The sequence below is a fragment of the Mercurialis annua genome, linkage group LG7 (genome assembly GCF_937616625.2).
Source record: "Mercurialis annua linkage group LG7, ddMerAnnu1.2, whole genome shotgun sequence".
NCBI lineage: Eukaryota > Viridiplantae > Streptophyta > Magnoliopsida > Malpighiales > Euphorbiaceae > Mercurialis > Mercurialis annua.
In genome coordinates this window covers 9,438,305-9,454,211 of record NC_065576.1, presented here as the reverse complement: position 1 = coordinate 9,454,211, position 15,907 = coordinate 9,438,305, and the positions used below count along the sequence as shown (strand labels likewise).

The window sequence follows — 15,907 nt, the reverse complement described above, 5'->3', positions numbered from 1 at the left end:
GATTTTGTTATTATAGACAAACCTTTCAAAATCATCAGGTTTAACCCATTTTGAGATATTTAGAACATTTTCTAGCTATTTAGGTTAATCTTGCATATAATAAATTAAGGTTAAATTTAAAAAATGGTTACAAAAGATTCGGAATATTTCAAAATGGCTAATCCTGACCATTTTGAAAGATTTGGCTATAACTGATAAAATCCGCAAAAATTTAGTATTAAAATAAAATTAGTCCAATTTTTTAATTTAAAAAGTTTGACAACAAAGTTGAGTCAAACACACTCTCTTTTTTTTTGTAAGCCCATCCGGTTTTCAGGGCTTCACCCTGACTAATCCGGATCCGACCCGCGTCGCGCACCTGGCATGGTGGGTGAGTCTTCCAGTGAGAATTTTCTGCATTCACAAGACTCGAACCCGAAACGTTGTCAAACACACTCTCTTATTTGTTCCTCATGAATAAAATTTTGAATTTCAAAAAGTTAATAATTTTTTTTTCTTTTAAAACATATTATTCTAATTTGTCTATATAAAAACTAATTATATAAATTAACTAAAGATGAAAATCAACTTATATTATTAATATTTTAAAAATTGAATAAAGAATTAATATTAGATTTTATTAAATCAAAATTTAAAATATTATTTTTAAGATATTTTATATTTTATAAAAGATGATTTTTAATATAGAAAATATCATCGAAGATGCTCCATCTTAATTTATTTTTTAATAGTACAAATTAGAAAAATAGTCGCTCTTTCTTGTCTACTCTAACTTAATTTATTTTTCAGTTTTATTTTTGAAACATTTTAAAAAATTCGCCAATTAAAATAGAATGATACGAGGAAATATTAGTTATTTTCTTGCCATATACAAAATATAGGCCAAATGTTGTAAAAAGGCCAAACCTTTCACAAAAATTTCACAAAAGTCTTGACCTTTTAATTTTGTCGATTTTGGCCAAAAACTGATTATTTGGTTTCACAAAAGTCCCGACCTTTCAATTTTGTCGATTTTGGCCAAAAATGAATTATTTGGTTTCACAAATGTTCTGACCTTTCAATATTTGATGCCACATAGGCGCCATATAGGCGTCACATAGGCAAATTAAAATCAAATCGATAGTTGGCCACAATTGAAACCAAATAATTTGTTTTTGGCCAAAATCGACAAAATTGAAAGATCAGGATTTTTGTGAAACTTTTATGAAAAATTTGGCTTTTTTACGACATTTGGCCCAAATTATATTATCTCAAAACTTTTTATTAAATGAAGCAAGTAAAGAGATAATGAGAAACCTTTTTGGCCTATCATATGCCGCCCTGGCAGTCGTTGAGATTTCATTTTCATAGGCTCTAATTCTCTTTATGAAAAAGTGTAATACAAATAATAAAGTGTAAGTACAAATTTAGTAAATCTACAACTGTATCAGTGTGTGGATTCTATTCATTGTAGGTTAGCTATTTCAATGCTACTAATAAGTTTCTTTGGATTCTATTCAGTGTGTGGATTTAATTGTTGAATTTAAAATTAATTGTTCATATTTCAAATTTAAATTGGATGTAATTCTTTGTTAACTCAATTCAAAATCGCAACAGTATAATTAGCATTCATGTTCTGTCGGCAAGCTCTACCTTCTCTCTAGGATTAGAGAGAGATAGAGAACAAAAGTTCGGTTTTTTTTCGATTTTGAGCATGGGAAATGGCGATTTTCGTCTTTTAGCCGGAAATCATCGTCTTTTATCTTATTTTTTTGTTATATTTGCGTTATTTTTTTGATAATTTGCTCGTTTTTTTGGAGAATTATGTGTTTTTATGGGTGTTTTTGTTCGCTTTAGATCCTTAACTCATTCAAGACTTTTCAGGGTTTGTTCAAATTTCAGCTTCACGTTTTTGAAGATCTAGGTTTTTTTATCATCGCTCAAAATATCTTAGTAGCAGTACATGTGGTTAATAGAGAAGTTACGGGATACGACTGGTGGCAAAAAATTCTTCACACTTAAATTCATCTTGTTTTTAGTTACCTATCAAATTTGTATTTATAATTTTTTCTTTAAAGTTTCGTTTCTTGTTGTAGATCAAGTATAAGGGTTCAGTTGTTTTTTTTATATATATATAATTTTGATATACAATGTACTTTGCCAGTAGGATGTAACCTGTTAAATATATCAATACTAGTCGTAAGCCACGCGTATTTACGCGAAATTAAATTAAAATTTATTTAAATATTAAATTTATTAACATACATATATAAAAAAATGTTAAAAAAATTCATATGCAAACTAATAAAATAAAAGTCTACTTTAATGGTGATAAATTATTTAAAAATGTTGAATGGTTGATATTAATACGCTTTTAATAATAATTTTTATATTAGCTGAAAATCAAATAACTTATATTAATAAAATAGTAAAAATGAAATAAATATTTTAAATAAATTGTGAGTTTGTCAAAATTTTAGATTATTTAAAAAAAATTAATATTCAATAAAATAAATGATTTGTAGAGACTATAAGTTAATATATATTAGAGCACTATGATATGTAGAGATTAGAAATTAATATACAATAAAACACTCATTAAAATAAATATAATTTAAATAGGTGATTTAAAAAGTATTGACTATTTTTAATATTAATATCCTTTTAATAATAATTTTAATATTAGATAAAAATCAAATAAACTACATTATTAGAATATGAAAATTAAATAAATATTTATATTAAATATGAGCTTGCTAAAAGTTTATTTTTAAAAGATTATTGTTCAATAAACACTACTAGAAAACAGCGTTTTAGCGACGGATTCAATTTCCGTCGCTATTTTTTTGGTTAGCGACGGCTTTAGCAACGAATCTAAAATTCGTCGCTAAACACCCATTTAAATTGGCGGAAGTGATCTCGCCAACTTTAGCGACGGATTTTCCGTCACAAAAGTTGGCGGGAGTAGTCCCGCCAATTATTTTGATAAAATTTAGCGACGAATTTTAAAATTTGTCGCTAATTATTGGCTCGAATTCTCCCGCCTATTTATTGCCGCAATTAGCGACGGATTTTAAAATCCGTCGCTAATTTGCACTGTCAATTTTTTTTAAAAGATATTAAAAAATATTATTTAAGATGGTGGATATTAAACTCACTGAGTCACTCAAGCTCATGAAATTTCAAAAAGGTCACTAAAGTCAATTTTCTTACAAAGTGGTCACTGAGCTATTCCTTTTATTACAAAATTATTTGTATTGTTACGAAAAGAACACTAAACGTTTTGTGTACTACAAAAAAATCATTGGGTTATTCCTTTAATTACAAAAAGGTCACTGAACTATGCTCTTTTTTGTAATTTTGGCATGCCACATAAGTAAAAATGTTAGGTTTTTACGTCGTTTTATATGGGTGAACCTTTTGTAATAAAAGGTATAATTCAATGACCATTTTGTAATAAAATTAACTTTAATGACCTTTTTGAGATTTCCTGAGACTTGAGTGACCCATGGAGTTTAATATCCTAAGATGGTATTTAATGAATGATAGTAATTAACTTTTTTAATTAAATTTATATTATTTTAATATAACGGTTTTATTTATAAAATAATAATTAAACCTTATTTATGAAATAATATTACAGATTATTTATTTATTTAAAGTATATAAATATTTTAAAAAATTATCTTAAAATACGGGATTAAATTATGAAAACAAATCTTTGTTGTTTTTAGTTACATTTAAGTATAATATACATAGATATATAACATGAATATGAGTTGATTAAGGTGAAATTTTGCGCGGGAGAACTACAAGGTAAAAGAGCCTTGAATGGGAACAATTGAAGGATGGGTGACCTACTGGGAAGTTTGCAAAAATCGACAGGTGGGTTTTGTTGGGTGATCTAACGCGGGTGGGTAAGTGACGGAGGGCGTGGATGGGTGATTGATTACATAAGAAATTTATTTAACGATTTAATTTAAAAAAATAATTTTTTAAATTTTTTAAAATTAGTAGCGGATTTAAAGTATAAAAATAATTTGTCGATTATTTACTGTAAATTCTGGTAGTGTTGGTGGTTCTAGTGTTGCAGGCAGAGCTAGAATTTCTAGATATGTTGCTCATGTTTTTGAAGTTGCTGATGAGGATGTAGTTGTCCGGAATTATGGTGCAACTAATGACCGAGCTGTTGGTCGTGGTTCTGAGGCTAGAGAGGGTAGAATTAATATTGAGGCTCGTCATTTAGCTGATGTTATGGGGAGTACAGGTCTGGGTGTTGTTCGTTGAGTAGGTGAAAGGGAGTCTTTCCTACTCGTCGAGCAGCTGCTTTAGAGGAGACAAGATTAGTTGATGTTGCTCGTCGAGCAAGGGCAACTAGTGGTGGTGTTTGTCGAGCACATGTAGAAGGTGAGGGTAGACATGTGGATGTTGCTCGCCGAATGGATGATATTTTTAATTAAACTCCACCATTAGTTTTAATTCTGACTGCTTATACTGTTGATGCTATTGTTGATCCGTCAAATTATTTGGAGTCCTATTCCGATGGTTTGGCGGGTAATTTGGATGCTAAAGTGAGGGCATAGAGATTTGCATGGTCTACTGATCTTCCTCGTTCTATTCAAATATGAAAATCGTTAGCTCCTCCTCGTGTCAAGTTTTTCATGTGGATTGCTTTGCATAATAGAGTGCCCGTTCTTGATTTTTTGGCGAGAGAGTCTATTATCACTTTTGATAACTATGTGCTCTTTTTGTGACGTGGACTATGTGGTGGAAACTCAAACTCATCTATTCATTTATTGTGATTTTGTTAGGAGTATTTGGTGTAGTGTGCTTCAGAAGTTGGGTGTAGTATAGGTTTCTCTTTGCTCTTTTGGAGATTCTTTGTTCAATGTCATGACATTATTCCGAGAGGTTCATATTAGAAATTTCTTATGGTTTTTTTTTTTGTGTGAGAGATTTGAAAGTGTAGATATGATACAATTTTTTAAAATAAAGTTTCAAAGATGTAGGAGGTGATTCTACCTGTTTTTCTAAAGCAGTTTTTTTTTTAACATTTATAACAGAATTTTTTTTATTAAAATTTGGATTTCTTAAAATATTCATACTGTATTTTATATTTAGATCTGTGACTCTATTTTAACCAACTATTAAAATCATAACATTTATTTTTCTATCAAGAATGCTCCACTTTTTTAACAAAATTTCTGTGTTGTTGATTTTTGCTACTTTTTATAGCTTAATATACATATTGATTCATAAAGAAAAATAATGGTATAAATATTTAACTTTAAATTAGATTCATATGTAAATATCTCCTATCTTTGCCCATAAAACAATTAAAGTGTGCCAAAGAACCACAATTCTATGAAATTTTTTTACGTAGACTCAGTTCATCACGTCATCCGTGAACTAAATTATATTATAGCACATCATTAAAATGATGACAATCTTGTAATATTATTATTTAAATGTGTAAATAAGTAACAAACGAATCCACAAGATTGCTATTATTTTAACGACGTATCATTATCTGATAGCCTTAGTCCACTAATGACGTGCCGGAAATCTTTTCAATTCAACTGGTAATGTTGTGATCAGAATTTTGTTAATATTGTGGGATTAAATTTTTTCTATAAACGCTAGTTAAAAACATCTCTTCCCAAACAATGAAAAGAAAAATGAAAAGAAAGCCATACACAAATAAAAGATGTATTTCCTCTTCTAATTTAATATTTTAATACATTAGGATTTTTAATTACAATATTAGTTCATAGAATATTTGGATTTTTTTTCCAAGATAGAATATTTGGATTATTTTGATGGTTTTAAACATATCTTACTTGGATTCTTTTGGTTTCAAATTTTTGGCTTTTACGCTCAGCCCTAAGTCTAACTTAAAGTTGTGACAATTAAAGGTCAGGTCAGCTATCTGATTTCCACTTTTTGGCCCTATCATTTAGGAATCCGAGCAATTACAAAGTCAAAACAGTGATCGATCACGACCCAACAGTTAACATTCTCTTTTTCTTCTTCCTCTCTCTCTAGGGTCTACCCATATACTGTATCTCTTACCTCTTCATTAATTAACTACATCTTTATCCCAAAAAAAAAATTAAAATACTTTTACAATTTTTTTTAAGATGCCCTTTTTATATTTTTATAGAACATTTTTTATATTTTCATATTATTTATTTTTATCTTTCTTATAATTAATTGTTATCCTATCAATTCTAATAAAGAATTATTTAAATATAGCGGACGGATGGTTAGATATAGTACTTATCACGTAGATAATTCGTCAAACAAATAATTAGTTGTCGACCCGAATTACCTAATATAATATAGTGAATTTGAATTAGGGTTAAATATTCTACAAAATTGTTATTTTATTTTAATACTCGCAAAGACGGAACTAGTTTTAAGTTAGGATAGACTCCAAATCCGACATAAATAAAAAATCTACTAAAATAAAGATAATAATTTTAAAGATAAAGAAAAATTTGTAGTAAATTTATAGCTAGATGGCGGTTAAACCTGCCCTGCCGAAAAATAAAAAACAAATTAAAAATTAAGTTCGAATTGAAAAAAAACAAAAAACAAATCCACCGTTGAAGGTGCATAAAGTGTTTTGAACTAATTCCAACTATAAAACTTCATTTTTAAATTTTTTAAATTTATATTAATTTCAACTCAAGCGTATAGGTCCCTTGTAGAGGACTAAAACTTTGTTTTTCATAAAATACTTACCCGACTCGAATAAGAATTAATCTAAAGATAAAAAAACGTTTTCATAACCGGAATCCATCCAAGACAACCCGCGTATACTATGCTAATAAAAATAACTGTTTTATAAAATATTTAAAACCCGTCAAATCAAAAGAATCCAAAGTTAAAATCTGTATCATGGTTATGGATAGTTTTGCGCCTTTTGATGCATCACCTTTCATTTTCACTTAACCTCTTAAACTAGTAAAAAAGAGCTTCTGTCTTCATGTGGGAACTATAAAGCAAAGCTCAGTCCCTTCTTGAAATTCAAAAATGGAGGTCCGATCCAAAAGAAACAGCAAAGAAAGAGAATTGATGATGATGAAGAGTCCAGATAGGGCTAAAGTATGTGTGCAACCCAAGGTCAAACCCATCAAAAAGGTTCAAGTTGTTTATTATCTCTCTAGAAATGGCCAGCTTGAACATCCTCATTATATGGAAGTTACTCATTTTGCTCATCATCATCTTCGTTTGAAAGGTAATCATGCATTAATCTTGATTAATTTATTACCAATTTGCTTCTGTTTTTTTTTTGTTTTACATAGTTTTTTTTTTTATGAATGATATTTGAATTAGCTCAACCACAAATAGTGGAAGGCAAAGATTTGTTTTACATAATTAGGGTTCCGACTACTACAGTCTCGAGTTTGCTTTTGGTTCGTCTTCTTAATTATGTGTTTTTTTTTCTGTCGTGGATTTAGATGTTATGGATCGGCTTACTGTTCTTCGAGGCAAAGGCATTCCTTCTCTATACTCATGGTCCTGCAAAAGGTAACACATTTGTAACACATGGTAAACCCTAAAATATTGAGTTGTACGATTTCGGCATTTCGGCTTAGGAACGCTTTCGAAATTTCGAAATTTTATATTTATAACGTTTTGTTCTAAAATATTACTATGTTTTATAGCTTATTTTTATAAAAATGTGATTTTCTTCGTTTTCGTTTTACGTATTTTCGGTTGGAAAGTTTTCGTTTTCGTTTTCGTGCAAGCGTTTTGATAGTTGGAAATCTGTGTAGGAGCTACAAGAATGGTTATGTATGGAATGACCTAACAGAAAATGATGTAATTTATCCATCTGATGGAGCTGAGTATGTACTTAAAGGGTCCGAGTTAGTTGAAGGTTGTTCTGGTTAGTCCCCATTAATTAGTATAATTAAAGCATATTCTTTTGAAGTTAATTTATTCTTAATTAGATATTGATTAAGTAAATGTAAGTTATTGCTTTTTCAGAAAAGTTCCAACAGCTACATGTTGGTAACAATAATAGTAGACAACTGATTCAAGAACCTAATCTCCCTGCAAAAGCTAAACAACTCGGTCCAACTCGGAACACCAAATTCGAATACGAAGACTTTGAAGAAGAAGAAGAGGATCTAGAATCACAAGAAGAGTATGAAGATGAAGAGAAAACAAGCTACACATCCTCAACAACTCCGCATTCTCGTTGTTCTAGAGGCGTATCAACGGACGAACTCGAAGAACCACCCACTAAAAATCTCACCAGTACTGAGTCAACTCACCATCGTTCGTCCTCTCTACCGCCACCTACACCGCAACCGCCACCTTCATCCAACAAGCCCCAGCTGATCTCCAATTCAAATAATCGCAACAATGCTTCTTCCCAACGATTCGAAGATGGTGACCCTATATCGACCGAGTCAATAACGAGTCGTAACTCAGTACTCCTCCAACTTATTTCCTGTGGAAACCTAGCTGTAGCTAAAGCAAAGAACAATGCTGGTTCTGCTACTGCAACTGCAACACCAAGTAATGTAAAGCAACCACCATTAAAGGTGAGCAATGGTGTTAATGTTCTTCATAAAGGAGCTTTGTACAGAAATGCTGTGAAGGCTGCTGAAGAAGATGTAATGATTCGATACATGTCTGAGAATCCCAGGTTCGGTAATTTACAAGCTGAAGAAAAGGAGTATTTTAGCGGCAGCATTGTCGAATCAATGAGTGAGAACCGAGATGTTGGTGAGTCAGCTGGGTTGAAGAGATCGAACTCGTATAATGAAGAAAGGTTAGTGCTCATTTTTCATTACTATTGTCCTTAGCGAGTTGACTCAGTTTATTTTTATTTTTAGGTTATCATTCAGATATTAAGTGTTAAAATGCTCAACTGATACCAAATTTTTATCTTATGTTTCAATTTAGGCACAAGATATAAAAACTATTCAAATTATTCACTTCAACTCTTTAAGTATTATTTTGGCCATTTGGGCCCTTAATGTTTTTATATAGTGCAAAACAATTCCACACTTGAAAAATAAAACCGCCACAATAACAAAAAATGTGAGGGCTAAATGTCCAAAAGATAAACTAAAAGAGCTTTTTTGTTCTTTTCAAAACGTTAAATGGTTTTTTTACAACATTTCAAATTGTTGAACGTCTAAGTGACCTAAAAAATTATATGCTCTTTCTAAATAATTTAAAAAATATGTACGTTATTATCTCTTTGGCCTTCAATTTAGTACTAAAACTTTAACTCTTATCAAAATAATGCTAAATTTTTTGAAAATTTTATGCTGAATACATCAAATGTTTCATATAAAAATTAGTTGATGTTGTAATCGGTGGTAGTATATTACATGAATATGCTTAAATTTAAGATGTCACATAGCAACCTATGCATTGAATATATTTTATTCGGTTGTTTTATATCAGAAATTAATTAATTTATGTTCAAAATATAAAAATAGAAGAAAAATAATTGATATTGAATCAGGGGCACAAAGGGAAGATTGGAAGACGAAGAAGAAGTTCAGGAAGAAATTAAAGAAAGAGGAGCAAAAGGAAAGTGTATTCCACGCAAAATGGGTTTATCATCTTCTTCTTCTTCAAAACAGACCAAAAAATAATGTTATGTTATTTAATGTGATAAACATTGTAATAGTAAAATCTTTGTAGTTGAGACTTCATGTCAATTAAATTTTAGTTGCAGAAATCATGAATGTGGTTACTTTTGTTTTTGTCTTTGAGTGTTACTATCACCTTTGCATCTCCTTTTTAGCTACTTTTAAATCAATTTTAATTATTTTATATTTTAGTCTAATTGCTAATTAACGTCTTGATTTTATACCTAATCTAGAAATTAAGCTCCATTTTTAACTTTTGGAAAATAAACTACTAACTTTTTAACTTTTGATAAAATTTACTCTAACCGTCCTATAAAGTAGGTGAAACTGGACTTGCATAAAATTTAAAACATAATACCCTCAAAAACTACTGACATTTATTCTTCTTTTTTTTCAATAGCAGCACGACTTTATAATATCATCAATTGCACGTTATTTTATATTTTTGCGTTTCAATAGCACCATAAAATATCAAATTGAACTCTTTTTATTTGGATAAGGTTCAAAACAAATCCTTCATATTTTTTAAAAGTTCTAAATATCATATGATATTTTAAATTATAAATATAAACCATCTTCTCCATAAAATAAAAAAAACATAAATTAATTAAATTAATCATCTCTGACACCGCCTTCTCGAGCCCGCCGCCGCTCTCCGTCACCACCCTGCTTCCGAAGACGAGTTGCCCGTCTTCCATAAAAGACGAGCAACTCGTCTTCCATGGAAGACTAGTCCATGGAAAACCAGCAGATCTGGTTATGGAAGACGATGAAAAAAGTAGCGGTAACGGAAGAAGGGCGGTGAGTCGGAAAAGTTACCGGAAAAAAGGTTGGGGAAGATATGTTTCTTTTTTAAAATAAAAATATTAATTGAGAAGAGAATTTTTTTGAATTTATTTTAATTTAAGAGACTTTTTTCAATTTAGCCAAGTAAAAAAAGGTATAAAATGACCCTTATATTTTTTTGTTTTATAAAATATAATCCTTGTAATAGTAAAATTATCTATTTTTTTAATTTATGATGCTATTGAAACGTAAAAATATGAAAATAGGGTGAATTGAGGATATTATAAGGTCGTGATGCAATTGAAAAAAAATAAAGGTCAGTAGTTTTTGAAGATATTAGCCAAAATCAAAAAAAATAGAAACTTTTCTTTTAACTTTTCATCATTTATACATAATTCAATTATTTAGATATTCTAAATAATAATATTAATTACATACTTTAAAAAGATCAATTATAATTTGGGACTAAAAATAAAATATTAAAAAACAAATAATTAAGAAATTTGAAATCGATAACAAATAATAATAATAATAATAATAATAATAATAATTCAAATTAATTTTTATGCTAATATATTCATTGATGTTTGTGGCACTTGACATAATTTATATTTTTATTTTTATAAGACAGACGAAGTATTAAACAAGATATCCTCCCATCTTCTAACTCCATTAATTGACTTGATTAAAAGACTAATTATAAAATTTAATCTAATTTAACCCGTAAATTATTTTCTTTTCAAACAAGTCATAAATAACTTTATATAATATAAATCACTGAAAATTTACTTTTAAATATACAATTTACTAAATGATTATAACAGTTATTTTATATTTAATTCAAATAAAATTTAAATTCTTTTATTGAATAAAATTGCGATTTTACACAATTTTGATAAATATAACCATGCCCTATAAATATTTTTTTTTTGTTACTTACAATAAAATACCAAATATTTGTGGATTATGTCAGTTGTAATCAAACCTTTTAAAATCGGTAAGTTTAGCCCATTTTGGAATCTTTAAACATTTTCTAGCCATTCGTGAATTAAATCGAAAAACTTGTCAATGGGCTAAAGTAGCCTATTTTGAATGATATGAGATATTTGAAATTTTTTCTAGCGAAATCATTCAAAACCGGCTAGTTTAGCCCATTCACGAATGATAATTTTTTCGATTTGATTCACGAATAGCTAAAAAAGGTTTCAAAAATCCTAAAATGGGCTAAGCTAACCGATTTTGAAATATTTGGTTATACCTGACAAAACCTGCAAAAGTTTGATATTCTATTGAGATGAACTTTTTTTTATGAATCCTTCAAATATTCTAATAATTAAATAAATAAATTTCAACACCTAAAAACAAAGTAATGATAATTTTATACTAAATAATAGACATTCAATAAAAATATAATCTTAATAATTAAAACAATATGAAATCTTAAAATTTATCTATAAATTACTGTAATGTATTTAACATAAACCAAAAGTGATTTTAAAAGTAAATTAACATCAAATAGGATTTTTCTAAAAAAACAAAAATTAAATTTCTACATTTATAGAAAAAGTTAGCTTTAGTTCAAGTTATAAATAACTATAGATTAATAATCAATAACCGAAAATTGAAATAAAATCGAAAAACGTTACTACCACAAAAGCTAGTATGATTCTTACACATTAATAAAATAATAAAAAATGAAACTTTAATTCAAGATATTAATAATTATATATTATTAATTGCTAAATAAAAAAAATTACATGCATAATATATAATTTAAAACTACTAATTTAAATATGCTGGCATTTTTGTAAGCTTCATTTTACATTGTGTTTTTGTAATTAGATTTTAGTTTTTTCTACTAATGTACAATAAAGCCCGATCCAATTTGTCCACTTATACCTTGGGTCTTTTGATCCTCTTGAGCCTGTTATAAAAAGGGCTTCAAACGGATTTTTAGCACAAGGCATTAAAGTAGATTTTTATGCAATATGAAATTTGGTAACTGTATTATTCAACTTTGATTTTTGCTCAAGTAAAATTTATAACATTTTCACACATCTAGAGTATTAGTCAATTTTTCTCTTAAAAAAACAACAAGAGAACATTAGGACAAATACGGAGTTAGTCCCTTTTATTTTGAATAGTACGGTGCGGAAAATCCATTTGGAAATTTACGGTTATCAATTTTATAATTTGAATATTATACTCTTTCCTTTGCACAGATAAAATTTTGAATTAACAAAATACAAAGCTTTTATTTGGTACCACCCATAATACTTTGGGTGGTGTGGTTAATCAATTGGATTAAACTCTTGGGTTAATTTCTGTTTTAGACAATAAAGTAAAAGTTGGAAACTTCTTTTAAAAATAAAAAGATTGATTGTTAGCAAATGGTACTTTGGGTGATTTGGGATAATTGTTTGAGGATAAATGGTATGTTAATCATTACTTTCTAAAGGTTTATATTCACTGTTTTGAATAAGTAAATTTGCTGGAAATTACTTTAAAATTTGATTTTAAATAATTGTGATGCTACTTTGGGTGAGGTTGGGTTAAAGGATTAACCAACGTTTTGACCAAATATTTAAGGCGTATTTAAGATGATTTCTATCAAATATAAGAGGCTGGAAACTTTGTTTAAAAAGTGGTTTAAACATAGTAAAAGGATGTTAGCCTTATTCTAGGTTGTTGTTAACATTGGTTAAATGAGATATAAGGCATGTAAGGTTTATATGGTTGTAATGTGTTGGTTAAACTATTTTAACTTCAAGTTGATACTTGAAAGATGTTGAATCTTATTGATTTTATTTGAGGTGATATATTTAAGTGTACTTTGGGTGTTATTTGCCAAGTGTTGGCAAGCTTAATTGGCTTCATTGCTTTCTATATTTTTTGGCATTATTTTAAGTTAGGGAATGAGTTCTTATTTCAAACTTGGTTTCATTTAAGGATTGATTTACTTTGGTTTTCACTTTGAATTTTGGTTGGGTCGGGTTAGACGTGTGTCGCCCGACATGTGATGTTGAGTTATACTGCAATTACGACTAACACACTATCTTGGGAAATCTTTTGATTTTAAAGAAAGTATTTAAGTTATGAAAGGACTTTAGTTTTGTTTTAAAGATAAGAACCCACCTAAACATAATTTACCTAACTTGTTATTTGGTTTGAATGGAATACTTTGAATATACATTGGTTATACTTTGGTTACCTTGGTTGTACTTTGTTTGTGTTTTGAGATGCTAGTCCTATAGGGTGTCTAATATTTTTAGACTTAGGGGTTGTTCGGATTTTAACTTATATAATATTTTAGACCCGTCGACTGCTCGTACTTCAGAGTCTACGCAGGGTTAGTTGTTTACCAAGATTCACGTGGATAAGCAAGCAATGAGTTTGTAGTGTTATTTATCGCTTTATTAAGTACCGTAAATTATTTTAGTATATCAACTGTTTGCAAACTGTTTTAAGGATTATGGATCTGGATTGAAACGAGCTACTCGATAGGCTTGTATCGAGACTGTGTTCACCGGTAAGTATTTTGGGATTGGCTGACCAATGTCTGGCATACTTTGGGAAGCGATATAAATTTGTTCACATCTACTTTGGAATATACTTTGGGTTTATACTTTGAGATTTCATTTCAATACTGTTTTCCATAATCGAATATATATTAGTATAAAAGAATTTGTTTTAAGGTTTTAAACTTAATAAAAGTAAATAGTATTATGAGCTCATCTCAGTATATCTGACCCGTTGTTTTCCAAATTTTTCTAGGCTTATGATTTTGAGAGCGTTGGTCATCTCCGATTCTTTGATTCCTTGGAGGTCTTTTATATCAATAAAACTAGTCTATTATTTTATATATGTAGATCGCGGTAGAACTAGTATGTATTTTGAATATCGTACTTTGGATTGTCGGATCGGTCTGATTGTTTTATTGTTACCTTTGGCATATTACTTTGGATTATTATATTTGAGGCATGATTCATAGTTTTGAATTATTATCAAGTTATGATATTGAAACTGATATATATATATATAAGTTGTTAGACTTAGGTTGGAGTCTCGATTGTCCCCAAACAGTGGTTTTCTTGCAGGGTTAATTATTTGTATGTTTATCCGCGAGGCTCGCTACGGGTTTTGGTACGACCATACCCATACCCTAGCGCCGGTCGCGATCCATAAAATTGGATCGTGACATATACTAAACGTGTATTTGATTTGATCATGTAACAGACGAATCGGCAAGCTACGAGGTAGACGTATTTGGATTAGCGGAGTTTGATCATCATATCAATAGTATCATAGATTGGATAGTGGTCCATGTGAGTTACATTTTACGTTCGTGTATTATTCGTAAAAGCTATTTAATATATTATAAATAATATTATCGCATACTTTGCATATTATATGATTGATTTGTATTGTATCTCGTTGAATGATTGTTTTAAGTATAAGAATTTGGTGTGCGATCCGAGTAAACAGTTATTTATTGGGTGTCAATAGGTTGTGTGATCACCAATGTCGGGTAAGTCTTAGCAAGTAGAACTAGACTAACTTATTTATGAATTCGATACGAGGTCAGCATGGTTGAACTAGCCCGCGACCTGTATCTAGCGAGTCGCCATAGTTGAACTATCCTAGGACTCCGATTGATTGTTGGATTTATGTGTTAGTACGAGTCACCATGGTTGAACTATCCCAAGGCTGTACTAGATAGTTGGTTGACATGGTTTATCCCGTAACCTACCATCAGGATTAAGAAATTGTTATTGTTTATGAATACTAGAAAATGCCTAGTTCAGGATTGTTTATAAGATTAGGGTTTCGATCAGATCAAATACTTGGCTTATATTGTATATTATATAAATGATTGTTTTAAATGCGATGTTATTTTTATAATACCGATAGTAATTTGTAATCTCACTCAGCATAGTCTGACCCGTTGTTTATAAACATTTCAGGCTCTTAGTGATTGGACTTGGCTAGAGTGCACCTTTTTGGGTCTGTAAGTTGTTAGTCGCATGTATAGTTCTTGACTTCCGTAGAGCTGCAGTAGTAGTCCGGAATTGACAGTGTCGTGGCTTTGACAGCGGTGTATATGTTTGTTGTTTTACTTGCTGTTCTTGTTTATATCTTTTTGTAGACTACGTTTGTTGTATTATGTTCACGGCACCAGTTACCGGTGATATGTATTAGATACATTAATATATATATAGTATCGTGGGGGCAGTACGTACGTGGTATGAAAGTTAGAGACCATATGTTTGACAGAACGACTAGTGTATATATTTGTATATATGTTATATGTTTGCTTCCGTGTGATTGTTATTTGCGAAAATGCGTTTATGATTTTAGGCTTATTACGGGTTTTGGAGCTACCATTCTCATTCCCTAGCGCTGGTCTCGACTCAATAATTTGGATCGTAACAATTATAAAGAAAAATACAAATATATTTCTCATAGTTAATAAATACTTTAAAGAAAAAAATAAAGTTATTTATTAGATATGGATA

General features: G+C 29.6%; 1 protein-coding gene across 1 annotated transcript; it reads left to right on the top strand.

Moving 5' to 3' along the window:
• The first annotated feature begins 6,900 nt into the window (after positions 1-6,900).
• Positions 6,901-9,728, top strand: LOC126654916 (protein SOSEKI 2). Its single transcript, XM_050348922.2, has 5 exons — positions 6,901-7,222; positions 7,446-7,515; positions 7,764-7,876; positions 7,978-8,770; positions 9,476-9,728. Exons 1-5 carry the CDS (start codon positions 7,018-7,020, stop codon positions 9,606-9,608), a joined length of 1,314 nt encoding a protein of 437 aa, XP_050204879.1. The 5' UTR covers positions 6,901-7,017; the 3' UTR covers positions 9,609-9,728.
• Positions 9,729-15,907: the final 6,179 nt, after the last annotated feature.